We start from the raw sequence: 14,156 nt of genomic DNA, 5'->3' as shown, positions 1-14,156 counted from the left end.
TATCTATAATGCTATCTACTTCTAGTTATAGGCGATCCGCTAGGTCCTTCTCTTCGGTAGATCCGTTGCCTAAATACTTATAAAATAGAATACTAGAAAGATCGGAGGAGGCAGATAGACTAGAAGGAGAGCGACTAGATATATATCTATCTATAGTAGAGGATAGAGATAGTCCTACGGAAGTAGGCTAGAAAGCCGTAGAGGGTATAGTCGTAATAGAAATGCGCGATAATATAGTCGTATCTACCTAGCGTATATCGCGACGTAGGCACTACGACGACGACGATATATTTATACCCGATTTCGTATCTAGGAAACTTCGGGAAAAAGATAGTAATACGAAGAGAGGTATTCCCGCTATAGAGAGAAATTTTTACTATAGGAAATAGTCGTTCTAGTATTAAAACTAGGGTTTTGCGATTCTCCTATATAAATGTTTAATATAGGAAGTCGAAATCCCGATAGAAACGGCCTAGACGAGAATAGCGATTCCTATATTCCCCGCCCTAATTAGTAGAAAAATTTGCTTAGCTCCGTATAGTTTTTATCTAAGCCTGCTACGGAGTAGTCTATATACGGGACGCGGACCGCTGTGTTCCGTAAAGGCAAATTGTCTAATAATAAAACGCAGGTAAGAATATAAAGGTAGGAATCGCTAACATTCTCGTCTGGTCTCGAGATAGGCTCTTGCTAACCTCTGACAATAATGAGAGAGAGAGCCTGTTGCCTGGACAGTGGTGGTATTTGAGAAACCATCTCAGCGCCATCGTGAACATCGTCCCTTACTGCTCTTCATCTGAAGCATGGTTCACAGTATCTCCATCTGCTTGCATCGATCCTTCTACACACGCGCCTTGCATTGGTGTTGGAGATATGCTGAAAAGGAAGCTGGAGAAGCTGCTGCTTCCTGCCAGAATTGGAAATGATTTCGGACCGCGTCGCCAGTGTGCTGCCTACAAGCCAGAAGAGACGATCGAGCTCTGCGGGCAGAGCAGGCGTCCCTAAAGCCAACAAGAGATGGGACAAGATTTCCATCAGCTCAGTGTTGCTGACATGCTCCTCTCACTCGCTTGCGCAGTTCTTCCCACATTGCAGTACCAACAGCGCAATGGGCACCTTGCTATCAAGAATTCGCACCAGCATTGAACCGCACAATCGCAGCGCTAAGGTAGTGAGTGAACAAATCCGGCGGAGCCCAAGATATCAGGCTGACTAGAATTCCTTACATGTAGGTCGTCCCGTTCGGCCTCACGAATCACGAAGGTTGTTGTCACCGGGACAGATCTGTGCAACCGGCTCATTCTGCTTCAACGACGACACTCTATCTGGAAAATGCTTCTGCACTAAACGAGAACTTTCTCCGGGAAATTTGGTAGGATCACTCGTACTGTTCCTCGTAGTCATCCATTATCAATCACTGGGTATGGTGGTGTCTTTGATACCGAACCATACTAAGCGAAAAGTCATGACTCATCACCTTCAACATGAAGAAAGTCGTGACACCATGACTTTCAAGTTTCCTCTTCTCAGAGGCATGGGTGCCAATTGGCTCGTTTGCATGGCTTGCTTCCTAGCTTTCTTTCATGGTAAGTATTGTATTAGAGCCCGGGGAGCATAGGGAGCGGGTGTTTGAGGTAAGTAAGCACCAGGTATTGATTGGAAGCTAGGAAAATTTCATAGGCTTACGAATACATGACAGCCATCTGGTTCAGGACCTTTGCATTTGTAGCATGAGGTCTAGACTCTAGACCACGTTGTGGCCAACATGTTCTCCTTCGTACCAATGGCGAGCTGGCAGAATGAGTCTGAGATTACTGTTGGGTTCTACAATTGGAAGAGTATGATCAAGCTTTGATTGAAAACATCAAACATGATCGGTGGAACGCCGTTCGTCAGTGCTGCGTTCTGGTAGTTACCTTGTAAAAAGACACATCATCGGTCTTCGTTGTTCATCACAACTTCCGGACAACTTCCGTCCAACACGCACGGACACTGTTTCAAAGCACCTCAGCAGTAAGGATGCTGTAACTACCAATCGAAGGCGTCTTCTATGCGTCCGTTAGGATTCAGGAAACCGTTGATGGCCTCGAAAGTAGACTCGCCCCTGCGAGACGAATCCGAGAAACGCAAGAAGGGCGTGAGAAAGTATAAACTCTTTCCCTCTCTAGTCAACCAACTCTTAAAAACAGGAGAATGTGGATCCCAAGGTATGTATCCAAAACAGGCAACGGACAGGACAGGCACATTCTTATAGGTGAGTGAAGGAATATTTCCACAAAGCGGCTCTTGCGGACCTAGGTAGCCTCCCTGCAACAAACAAACCAAAAAAACCAAAAGATTCAGATCCAGTCCCTTCCTCGAGGTTGATGACAGGGACCATGTTTCGAAAAAGCTTTGAAGTTTGCACCATCCCCCCCCCATTCATATTCTTCCACGTAGCAAACCAGGATTTCACCAACTCTGAAAAAGCCCTCGACCATTCACAGCATTGCCGTGTTGCTTACGGAACCCTTCCTCGAACCTTCACGGCAACAACGTCATTACGTCAAAACAACAACAACATCTCAGACCGGCGACCGCCTGCTGCCTGCCACGTTGAGAAATTCTATAAGAATAGGTATATATCCAAGGACGTATATGTAAAAGATTTTCAATTTCTCTTCCCTCGTTCATTGGCTCCGTAACACGAATCCCCGGCTCCGCACGCATTCCTTGTCTCATCAGAATCGGATTCTCATCAACTGTGCTGCCATTCATAATTCATGTCATGTTCTGCTGAAGAAGAAGAAGAAAAAAAAGTCACGGGGGTCGTTGTCGTTGTCGGAGTCCGGGGGGATGATCTTTTTTTTTGGCTTATTCATCATGCACGACCGGCGACCCACCACCAACGATTCATGAAGTGCCAGCCAGTACCAAGGAGATGTTATGCACCTTGTACCTCCTTTTGAGATGTGGGTACGTGTTCTGACACAAGAAGCTGAAGCTCTCGTCGAAGAAAAGTGGGGAAGTTTGGTCGTATGTAATACTTTACGTCTTTCGTGCTTCGTAGAAAGAGTTGAGTCGTGGTAGAGACGCTAGATGAAGCAGATCGATGATAGATAGGCAAGTTCATCATAGCTCCGTGTTGTAGTACTGTAGTTGGAAGGAAAAGCGGGGACGGTGAGTAGCAGTATCGTCGCATCGACGACAATCATGTTCCTCATTTGGGAGGACAGAGCTAGTTCATCCTGCCTAATGCAGTGCTCTGGCATTCGGCGGGAGCATGCAGCGCTTATTAGGTCATCGTACTTCTCGAGCGACTATCTCGAGCGACTATCTCGGCAACCAACCGTCAGCATGGATGTTGTGGCCGCGATATAGTTCAGAGTGGCATGGAATCCGGACATCAGATCATCATCATGAGAGACAACAGTGCAGCAAGGTCATTCAATTCTTGTTGACCTGCTATGCCAGTACCAGTTGTGGTGAACTGGTAAGCCTCAAGCGAGGCTGGCGACATGCTCCGGAAGGTAAGCCTTCACTGGAGACATGTGGCACAATAATGGAGAGGCACCTGAAACTTCCGCCTCTACCATCCCTTCTTTCCTCCGTTCCGGAAAGCTACGTCGCGTCTCCGCTGCGCAGTGACACTTGTGTGTCGGTCCCAAGCGTTGCAAGGGTCCCCTCCATGCTGAACAAACATCGACAAGAGTAGTGACTGAACCCTCACATTGGACCCTCAACCCAAACACTGAAACAACATTCCATCCATGCTCATTGGCTCGCCGGCCATGTCATTCCTGAACACCGAAGATCAAAAAAAGTTCTTGCTCCCAGCTACATGGTCGTCAAAGACGCCCTCTCAAATGCTTTTAGTAGTACAGCCGTGAAAAGACACCTCGCCCGGCCTCTGTTCTGTGATCTCAAAGCTCCTGGTTGCGGTGCGGAAAGTAGGACATGCGGTAGTGGAAAAGTCGAAAGATAGCACAGGAGTCAATTGACTTCCACAGGGTCTGACATTGAGAAGTTTGTCGAGTCAAGAAGAAAGTATGGTGGTCTATCTGAGGCTCGATCTTCGTTTAGCAGCTTTGGCCTGGTCGAAGGAGCTGAAATAGTCGTTGAGCTGAGCTTTCGTGTGCTGCGAGTAATTGCCTGACGCTGTGCTCGTGGACGACGTTGATGAGAGAGACGTTCTTGACGATGATGGGGTCAAGGATCGATCATCCGCCTGCTGCGGTGGTGTCCACATGAAGTAGCCTGACTGGGGTCGACCGCTTGTTGATGGAGTACTGTACGAAGGTGTCTTTCGCTGGTAGTACTGGCGTGATGTCCAGTTGCGCTCGGCACTTGACGAAGTGGGACAAGTCGGCGAGCTCGGGGTGGATGGCTCGAGGTCGGCCAGCTTGCATTGCTGAGAACAGTATGGTCCATCGGGAGAATCTCGGTCACAGTGGAGGCAGAAGTCTGCGAAGCAATCCATGGTAGGGAGCAGGTGTGTGATGTGTGATAAGGCAGTGTCGACGGTGCAGCAGTCGACAAAGGCGGAATGGTTGTCGGAAGGATTGAGTAGGTCAGGTCAGCGAGAGAGCAGCAGAGGAAGTGTTTTAAAGACGGCGGTGATTCACAGGTGCGCACGGACAATGGCGCAATGACCGCGTGGTATGATGGTGAGAGGGAGGCTTGGCGGCAGTGGGTGAAGAATCTGAAGATGTTCCAGGCGTGTGCGAGTATGGAATGGATTGAAGAAGATTATGTATGCATGAAGTGGACGCGGCGGCGAGGGTGAGGGCAAGGGCGAAGGCGAACGGGAGGTATATGAAGGCGCGAAGGAAAGCGGAGGTTACTGCTGCGATGAAGGCGTCGAATGCAAAGCGCTCAGGCACGACCGCACGACGTGGATGGCGTGCCAATCAATATCAAGCACGACCAGCAGAGAAGTGGGTCCCAAAGTGCCTCGTGCACCACAGGCCGCCAGTCGTAACAATGGCAAGCGCAAGCATCGACACTTCCCATGCTCAGCGCCGATAGTGCTGGGAGCAGGAGCCCGGGCCTTTGCGCCTTTGCCTTTGCCTTTGTCGCCCTCGGCTCGGCACTGCGCCCAACACTTTTGGCCGCGCCAACCGAAAGGCCTGCTGGGCTGGGCTGGGCTGGGCTGGGGCCGCTGGGCTGGGCTGGCGTCTGACCTTCTGTCTTCTGACCCTGCCTGCCTTCGCTGCCTGGCTACACCTACACCTACACCTTGCGACGCGCCGACGCCTGCTGCTGTCCTGTCCTGCTTGCCCAGGTGCACCTGGTGCACTGAAACGACGAGCCTCTGCGGCCTCCTTGGTGCGCCGTGCACTGTGCCCGAAATCGCAGCACGGCCATCGCGAGAGCGTGCCACGACTGCTGAGCGATGCACGGCCTGCAGACTGCACTGCAGGCCCGAAGCGCCAGGCTCAGCCTCCCACACGTTTCACGGCAACTTTCACCTCGCACCCTCACCAAATCCTGTCGCTCTAATCCCCAGGCCGGCAGCACGCGGCGCCGCTCAGTCCGGCCAATTTCCAGAGAACCGCCCTGTTCGCCCATTCTTTGTTTGGCAGTGTTTGCCTGATCATCAACCTGACCTCACCCATCAGATGACTCTTCCGGCCTTGCCGCCTGTTTGCTGTTCTGTTCCAGCACGCAATTATTGGCCTGCAAAATCTCGCCTACTCTAGCACCTCGCACGTCACGCCGCTCAATCTGTCACCACGCCGACGTCTCGCATGACATGAGCTACGCAGCCTACTGCAGAAACATTGGCTCACCTTCATCATTCCTGTGTGTCGAGCACAGACCTCCTCTACAGTGCATCATCATTTTCCTCCTACCTAAAGCCTCGACGTCAGTGCTTCTCGGAACATTGCTGACTGCAATGGACTGAAGCGCTTCGGGCCTGAGCGCAACCTATTCTACCCTGTCATACATACAACACATACCATGGCTCTGCTGGAGTCTGGAGAACGTGGGCCGTGCTGGAAATGCTCCTACCGCCCGAAACGCTCCCAACAAATCTGAAATCTCCTCAGCCCTTATCAGCAGTGTAGTAGTAGCTACTTCTTGATGTAGTTAGTTGCCTCAAGCCGTGGTTGTTGCGTGAACATTCTTGCCACCTCAGCTCGCTTAACCAGCGCATCGTCTCCACCACTTTTCTCCCCGAGCCCCAGCGTTCATGCAGCATGACCAGGTTGGCTCAGACCAGCCTCTCGAACTGGTATACACCCCCACGCCCAATGTAGAATCGAGTATCTTTCCGCTACTGCATCCTCAAATTATTGGGCCGCGTTGATTCAACATACCTATCAGCACGCTGAGATAGGCAATACCTACTCTCACGCACATTGCACTCGCAGAACTTTGTCGACCCATGTTGCAACACAGCGCTAGCTTGTCAACTTTCCAAGCAGCAAACATGATGATTGACCAAGACAAGACTACGCGAGTAACGGCGCCCACAATATACCGCATCAGCACCAGACAGACCATCGAGAGATCCGTGCTCGACCAGTGTCTCACAAACACGCAATCTTGGTGCACTCGGCTTCGGTAGCTCGTGCGCTTCCCCGCAAAATTCAACCTCCATATCGTCGGCGCTTGCGTTTTATGGAGATCGCCCATGTGCGGCGCCTGTGCGAACCGTACGGATAACGGAGCGACTCGGTCGCGACACGAAAGCCTGCTAAAACCCCTCATCAATAAGGCCCTGTATACTTCTGTAGATTGTAGGTTGTAGATTATAGGTTAATAACCTGTCGCTATAATCTGTAGATTACGCGGTTATTAAGTAAACGGTTTTATAGTAGATTATAGGTTATTGCGGCTCTATTAGGTTGTTAGTCTTAGCTCTTCCGCGGACGTGTCCTATCGCGTTGCTAGCACTATAGATTGCCTTGTCTACCTCTTATTTATTTAATTCAAGCTCTTATAATAGCTTCGAAGCGTAAACGTCGTCTAGCGAAGAAAAATAAAGCCTTAAAAGCGACGAAGTATCTAGAGCTTAAGCGCTATACGAATAAGCACCTCTAGTTCTATCTCGACTAGTTAATTAAGATTAAGGCGAAGCAGACCGATAGTAGAAACTTCCGGTTAAAGGACCTCCGGCCTATTATAGCGATAATAAGTAAGAAGTTTTAGCTCTAGTTTAAAGATATAGCTCTTAAGAATAAATAGGCTATAATAAAGCGAGAATAGGGTTTCTAGGTTATCTATTTACTTATATTAGCGGCTAGAATAGACAGCCTCCTTAAGAGACTGCTAAAGCCGAAAATACTTATAATAAGGCATATCTAGAGTATACTATCTTTCTCGAGTAGGAGCTAGCGTAGAAGGTAGAAATAGAGGCGCTCGTAGGCGTAGATATCGCGATAGGTAATAGCGCTAAGACGGCGGCTTCGTTAGCGGAAGATAAGCTAACTAATATAATAAATAGTCGAGGGTCGGACGAAGAGGATAAAGACTCGAGCGATAGTAGTAGCAATAGCGGCGAAGAATCTAAGGACGACGATTAGCTAAGCGAGTACAAACGATAGGTAAAGCGCGTAGCGAAGAAGTAGAAGATAAATAAGAAGAAGTCTCTAAAGGCGAAGGTAGAAGGTAAGCGTATCTACTACCGCTAGACAGCCGAGGCCGCTGCTAATAAGGATATTATTACGAAGGCGTTTAATCCGCTAAAGGACATACTAGCTAATTTCCTTTACAAGTCTAACGCTAGGTCTTCTATGCTAATACTACGAGTTAAGAATCCTTTAGAGCTAGTATATAAGCGGCTGTTTAATCCGGAAGTGCTAAAGGAGTAGCCGTTTACTATAAAGAATAATATAGCAAAGGAGGTTAGAAAGGTACTATACCGTACAAATATTGCCGTTTTAATAATACGACCTAAACGGCAAGCGGACTTCGAAGCCTTCTTCGTAGAGCTTTAAAACGAGGTTAATAGCATGCCTCGACTATAGGGATAGTATCTAGATATATCTACGTATAGCTAGCTGTCGCCCTTTACCCCTTTACCTAGTTTAGGGTATCTATAGAGCTAGCGATAGGTTGTTGTTTATAGAAGAGTTAGTATAGACTAAAGGTTAGAGGTTAAATTTAGCTAATCCGAGTCCGAGTCTAATTTCTTAGTTTAGAAGGTCGGAGAGGTACGCACTTATATATATAGTAACTCTATATTAGCAATTAATTCGACTTTGTTAGTATTTTATTATATATCGACGAATCGTACGTAACTAGCTTTTATATAAAGTATAAGTTCTAAACTCTTTATATCCTAAACCCTACCCTACTAAGACCGCACTAATATAACGTTAACTTACCTCGAGATATCGATATAGAGACGTAGAAAGGCAGTCTATATACCGTTGCTATAGCTAGAAGGAAAGAAATAGCGGAAACCTTACTAAAAACGCCCCCTATATCCCCTACTAGATAGCCTCCGGTAATAACTAAACTTTACCCTACTCCTATAGGCGCTAATCGAGCCGTTTCTGCTCTAAATACTCGAGATAGTCCTACTACATTTCCTCCGCTAGTTTATTACGAAACTTAATTATTATATCGTTTTTAATACTACCTTATATCTCGTTTGCGGACCTGTCGGGGTTTCTAATTATACTATTGCTTCTAGTAAGCTTAGGCTCGCTCTCGAGAGGCTGTCCGCTATAGCTAAGGATAAAGTTATAGAGTACGAAATAGGCTATTAAGATACGCTTCTAGTCGATAAGTTTATAACCTTAGTATAAACCTTAAGCGACGATTTCGAAGCGCTTCTTAATAATGCTAAATATCCGCTCTATATAGTTACGAAGCTACGCGTAGCGGAGGTTAAATAGCTCTTCCTTTGTCTCTAGTCGCCGAGAAGAAGCGTACTGCTTACGAAGATAATATCTTATTCTTTAGTATAGTACTAGAAGGCGCTTATCGAGTAGTAAATAGCTACTATTAGCGAGATAATATCGACCTTTAAATACGCTAAATCTACCGCTCTTAAAGGCGCGACCTAATACTGTTCTATCGTTTGTAGAGCCTTCGTAACCGATAAACGCGTATAAGAACTTATAGTCGAAGTCGTACGCCGCTATTATATTCTATACGATAAAATTCTTCCTATAACGCTAGGCGCTCTGTTCTTAGTATAGTATTTAAGCGTAGATATAGGTGCTATTAAGGGCGCCGAGCGCGCCTAAGAAGTACTTAAATAGAGGATCTTTTAGCTTCTCGTAGATTAAGTCTGCCTCTAGTAACGATATATATTTATCCGCTATCCTATAGAGCGCTTTGCTAACTCGCTTAATAATTAACTTAAAGGTGCTAAACGAGTACTAATATTCCTTTCTTAGCTGCCTTATAGACAGGTTATACGCTACGAAGTCTAAGAATATAACTACCTACTTCTCGACTAAGACCTTAATCGCGCTATACGGATCTAAATCGCCGCCTTCCTTTAGCTCCTATATTAACTTATGTAGCACCGGCTATCTAAGACGTGTTATATTATAACAATCCTACTCTAAACTATATAGTACTCGAAAGGTCTCCTTTATACCTTTATTTAGCTCTATAAGGGTCTCGGTCTTGCTAGATAGCTAGTACTACCGTCTATGCGTATTTCGTTAAAAAAGGGGGATCGAGGCGGCGAGGGTCGCTCCGGCGACAAGAACGACGACTACGGCGACTTAGATAGAGTCTATATTAGATATATAATAATAGTTAGAAAGAAGAGCTACTTTAGAAGCGACGAGAAGTCTATTGTTTAGGGGCTAAAAGCACCTCTCGAGGTGTTTAGTAGGTTATTCGCATATAACTGCCGCAATTAGTATTCCTAATAATCTCTTTACGATAACCTACAATCTATAATAGTCGTACGATTAAGAAGTATATAGTGTTTAAGAAGCTATAGATTGTAGATTATTGCTAATAATCTATAGGAAATAAGCCGATAATCTACAGAAGTATACAGGGCCTAATAATGTGCAAAACCACGGCTTTATTATCACTACCGTACGGCGTACGAGTTGAGGCAACACGCTGGCCCGTCGCTGTCGCTCGGCTCTCCACCATGATGCCAAATTGCCAAGCATTGATGAGCTGCTTCTTCTTCACTCTTTCTCCCGTCCGCATTGCAGCTTGGCTTGCGCCTCCTGAGACAGACACGCCTCCGGTACCTGCCGACGACATCCAATGATCAGAGACCCTGTGCGGCTGTTGTATATGCACCGCAGTGTGGAGTACGCTGAACCGACAAGGGCTTATGCGAGACGTGGGGTGTATGAACAGCCACCCGCTGAGATAGCAACCAGCTCCGAACGATTTAGGCCTGTCCGCTCTGGAACCAGCCATCCGCCTATTGTTCATCCACGCCAGCTCCACTCCATAGCAGGGCAAGATGCGGACCAAAGCAGGTACCACGACCCCTACTGTGCGTTTTCCCTCCCAAGGAAGAGGTCACCGAGTCACCGAGTCACCGAAAGAGGCATACCAGCCGGCCTTTCCCTCACTAATAATAATAAGCAGTAGTAGTGACCGGGCCATGTTCTTCAATATCTTACAGCCCTTGCCAATTCTTCCGCAGACAGGCCGTGGTTAATATTGCGATACCCGAGACTGCCGCCAGCAATTAAACCAAGATGTGGAGCACGGAGCCGAGTCGAGATCTCAGGGTCTTTCCTATCTTTGCGTGCCTGATATGCTCGACTCTCTGGATTCGTCGAGCTATAGCTGTCATCCCATGCTTGGCGTCCTTGGAGGAAAGCAGCCCGATCAGCCGCGGTTCTGGCGATGCTATGCATGCATATCAATGCTTGCAGGAATGCTGTAGAACAGCGGCGTCGTGTAACGTGCACCCTCGGGATAGGATAGAAGCGGTCCTTGAGCATTGACACGCAAACAGTTCCTGATAATGCTTTTTCGGCGGCGAAAGGACATAGTCCTGCAGCGTCATGAGACGGGAGACCCAGGAATGCGAGATGACATCTGCAGATCACAACATTCTGGCTGCTTCTTGGATCACCGTGTTGACAGCGACAATCACATCACGTCCTGCCATTCTTGGGCATCGATCTACTTCTCCCACCCACCCTGTTCGCGGTGTCGAGATCTGTGGCAGCCGTCTTCGCCAAACCGCTTCGATACGATACCTGAGCATGGCAAGACGGAGGATGATGCTGTGGACGAAAAGCACGTTGACCATTGAGTCTTGTGCAAATTTGGCGCCGTCCAGCACCAGCGTTTGGTCGACGCGACAAGTATTCTCACAGAGCCCTACTTCGCGGACACAGATCGCATGTCGTGGCAAAATAAGAAGATGCAGCATGGACAATGATACATGGCATATCAGGCACGCCTGCTTACGCCGTGGTTCCAATGATTTTCGATGCTCATAACAATAATGGCTCGCTGCATCATGGCTGCTGAAGTCTACACTCGAGTTACTGCGTCACATCAGAACGCCTTGAGCCTGGGAGAAATGGACTTGCAGATCGTAGAAATAGTATGCGACCTTCAAGCCGTCCGAACAGGCCAAGTCTGCTCCGCCGGCCACGAGGCAGGACCATCACTTGATCACGGACTTTTCTGGCCGACTGATACGTGTCGAGGACAAAGTCATGCATTGAACACAGTTGCAGAATCAAAACTGCAAGTACAACACTCGCTGTGAGTATCACTGTAGCATGCCCTATACAATCCCCAGTCTGCAAGCAGATCGCTCGATCAATGCATGGAGGACTTTCTACTTCACCAGACTCTGGTAGAGGGTTGCCTCTTTACGTACGTAGATTGGAAAGCATGAGCACTGCCTGAATTGGCAACTTGAAGGATCACGCGTGCGAAGGCTGCGCCGCAAACATGACATCGGAGTATATCAAGAAAAGGTATACCAATGCTCCAACAACCTATCAATGCGCTGCAGACAAGCGAACACACATCGAACGGCCGCTGACCCATTATAGAATTCTGAATAAGCCACAATGATGAATGTTTGTAGACTGAAACCAAACATCCCGATGCTATGATGTCTCCCGATGCACTGAACTCACTGCTCAAAGCCTTGAGGTATATAGCAAGGGCGACGAGAACGAGAGTAAGTGTCGCATTTCACGCCAATATACATCAAGTTAGCAAGACAGACAAACAAATCTTGGGTCCGCACGACTCCAACCTCCATCCTTTCATCATGATTCCAGCGAGTTGTAGAAGGTGTCTAGAGCGAGTGCGAAATAACAATCAGACTCGGCTCGGAAGGTACGTATCCGGGGTTGCGTCAGCCACTTCACCCCTCGCCTGCGCTCGGGGATTTCGGCTATACGTAAAATCGCGATTTGTTAGTAGGCCACACGTAAATCTCGACGCCAGCGTACATTGTATAGTGCATAAGATGGGAAATCGATAGTGCGTGCGATTATAGTTAAGAAGCAGTAGTTTTCGAGCAAATTGCGACCGTATTATAGTTAATATACCTATTCTTATCGCCTTAGCGCGTACCTCGCATCGACTATATAATTAATTACTGTGCAGGTTAGCCTATATGTCACTGCCGCCTCTTTAGTAAATAGTTAACTACTATAGCTATTATCTTATATGTCTTCTAGCTTAATAGGGTCGTTCTTACTACTAGCAACTAAGCCCTTATAACGACTAGTTTTCTTCGGACCTTCGTAGAAATACCGCTTCCGCTATATAGACTCTTAACGGCGACGAGGATATACTAGATAAGGCTAAATTATAGTATATATAGTATCCTTATTAAGTAGCGTCTTATCTTATTATAACTAGTCTAGTCGGGTGTTAGGCTCTTGCGCGAATAAGCCGTTTAATCGCCGCTTTAACTTAACGTTAGTCTAGGTTAGAAGGTTACCTTCTTCGTGTTCGTAGGTACGGCTCGGCAGTAATAGTGTCTATACCTAGCTCTACGTATAGGTAATATCGCTACCGTCGGAGGTATAAGTATATCGCTTGTATTCGCTAATAATATTAGCGTACGGATTACCGGTCTTCTTTACCGAGTCGTTGTTAGTAATAGTAGTAGTAAGAAGCCGAAGGTCGAAGGTACGTTATAGTAGCTTATCGATAGGCTGCAATATAACGTCTATAAACTTAGTCTTACTATTGTTGTTAAATACAATACGAAAGGCCTCGCTATACTTTAGTCGATATTAGCGTGCCTTGTTATATAGGGACTTAGCCTTACGGAGCATCTTCTAGTAGCAATTGTTAGCTATTTCCTTGTCTTGCTAAGTGAGTTATAAGCGTAGTTTAGAAGCCTTAATCGCACTAGCTCGAATAAGCCTATTTAGTTGCTCCTTCTAGCGCTTCCTTACGCGTTTAACGAGGCTTATAGACTTGTATTTACGCTTGTATTCTTTACCTTTGTAAATAGCCGCATCGACTAATATATTATAAATAGCTTCTACTTACTTTGTAGGTAATAAGGAGAATAGATTAAATAAGGATAATATAGTATCGATACTAAGTAGTACAGTCTTTAGATAGCGACGTCGGAAGTCCTTACGAGCTTGTATAGTACTACGAGATGCCTAGATCGTACGAGGGCTAGTAGTAGTAACTAGCAACTATTATAGCAATTCGGGTATTAGCGTCCGGATCGGCTAAGGTAGTAAAGATAGCATGCCCTAAGCAATTATATTCTCGAGATCCCTTAAATAGTAACGACTGTTAGCGCGGTACTACCTATCTAGATCGACAATATTAGGGTTAGGCGAACGTTTACGCTTAACCGATGCGAGGTGTTCCTGCTAAGCGGCATCTGCTATTACAAGCGATTCTTCGTATCGGGCTTCCTCCTACGCTAATTCGCCCTCGATTACCTGCTAGTTCTAATTGTAGTCTATAGCGCTATACTAATCTCGAATGTAACGATAAGGAACCTCTCTATTAATTAGGAACAAGCCTGTCTTACGGAATGCGGCCCTTATATTATAGTTAGTAAATGTCTTTACCCGAATAGCTAAAAGGGCTTCTATAAACTTAGGAATACTAAATTCACTAACACTACGGTATGTAGCCTCTAAGACCGCTTGTCTATGCTTTAACTTATATACTTAGAATAGTATAACGTCGAGAGGCTATATAAAGTGCGAAGTGTATAGTTATAGGCCCTATAATTGAATTTTATAGCGCTTCGCGAAGGCCGCGAATTC

General features: G+C 46.7%; 4 protein-coding genes across 4 annotated transcripts; 1 reads left to right on the top strand and 3 right to left on the bottom strand.

Moving 5' to 3' along the window:
* Positions 1 to 1,363: 1,363 nt before the first annotated feature.
* MYCFIDRAFT_41902 (uncharacterized protein) lies at positions 1,364 to 1,855 on the top strand (the record flags this gene model as incomplete). Its single annotated transcript, XM_007926039.1, is given in 3 exon segments — positions 1,364 to 1,595; positions 1,700 to 1,725; positions 1,742 to 1,855. Coding segments are annotated over 3 exon segments (372 nt in total), but the record flags the coding sequence as incomplete, so codon positions are not given.
* Positions 1,856 to 3,164: 1,309 nt separating this feature from the next.
* On the bottom strand, positions 3,165 to 4,779 carry MYCFIDRAFT_210970 (uncharacterized protein). The gene has a single exon (XM_007927163.1). The coding sequence runs from the start codon at positions 4,457 to 4,459 to the stop codon at positions 4,037 to 4,039; it is 423 nt and encodes a 140-aa protein (XP_007925354.1). The 5' UTR covers positions 4,460 to 4,779; the 3' UTR covers positions 3,165 to 4,036.
* A 1,491-nt stretch (positions 4,780 to 6,270) lies between these two features.
* On the bottom strand, positions 6,271 to 6,696 carry MYCFIDRAFT_173685 (uncharacterized protein; the record flags this gene model as incomplete). Its single annotated transcript, XM_007927162.1, has 5 exons — positions 6,271 to 6,358; positions 6,383 to 6,398; positions 6,460 to 6,514; positions 6,541 to 6,659; positions 6,690 to 6,696. 5 exons carry the CDS (start codon positions 6,694 to 6,696, stop codon positions 6,271 to 6,273), a joined length of 285 nt encoding a protein of 94 aa, XP_007925353.1.
* Positions 6,697 to 9,942: 3,246 nt separating this feature from the next.
* Positions 9,943 to 12,370, bottom strand: MYCFIDRAFT_173684 (uncharacterized protein; the record flags this gene model as incomplete). Its single annotated transcript, XM_007927161.1, has 18 exons — positions 9,943 to 10,192; positions 10,216 to 10,231; positions 10,259 to 10,342; positions 10,369 to 10,415; positions 10,448 to 10,561; positions 10,597 to 10,998; positions 11,030 to 11,037; positions 11,072 to 11,408; positions 11,439 to 11,469; positions 11,498 to 11,632; positions 11,664 to 11,704; positions 11,738 to 11,791; positions 11,821 to 11,891; positions 11,923 to 11,952; positions 11,992 to 12,045; positions 12,098 to 12,164; positions 12,229 to 12,279; positions 12,333 to 12,370. The coding sequence occupies 18 exons, from the start codon at positions 12,368 to 12,370 to the stop codon at positions 9,943 to 9,945; spliced, it is 1,830 nt and encodes a 609-aa protein (XP_007925352.1).
* Between the last annotated feature and the right edge of the window lie 1,786 nt (positions 12,371 to 14,156).

This window comes from Pseudocercospora fijiensis (genome assembly GCF_000340215.1).
Source record: "Pseudocercospora fijiensis CIRAD86 unplaced genomic scaffold MYCFIscaffold_3, whole genome shotgun sequence".
Taxonomy (NCBI): domain Eukaryota; kingdom Fungi; phylum Ascomycota; class Dothideomycetes; order Mycosphaerellales; family Mycosphaerellaceae; genus Pseudocercospora; species Pseudocercospora fijiensis.
The sequence above is the reverse complement of the archived record's forward strand: the minus strand, read 5'-3'. Positions and strand labels throughout refer to the sequence as shown.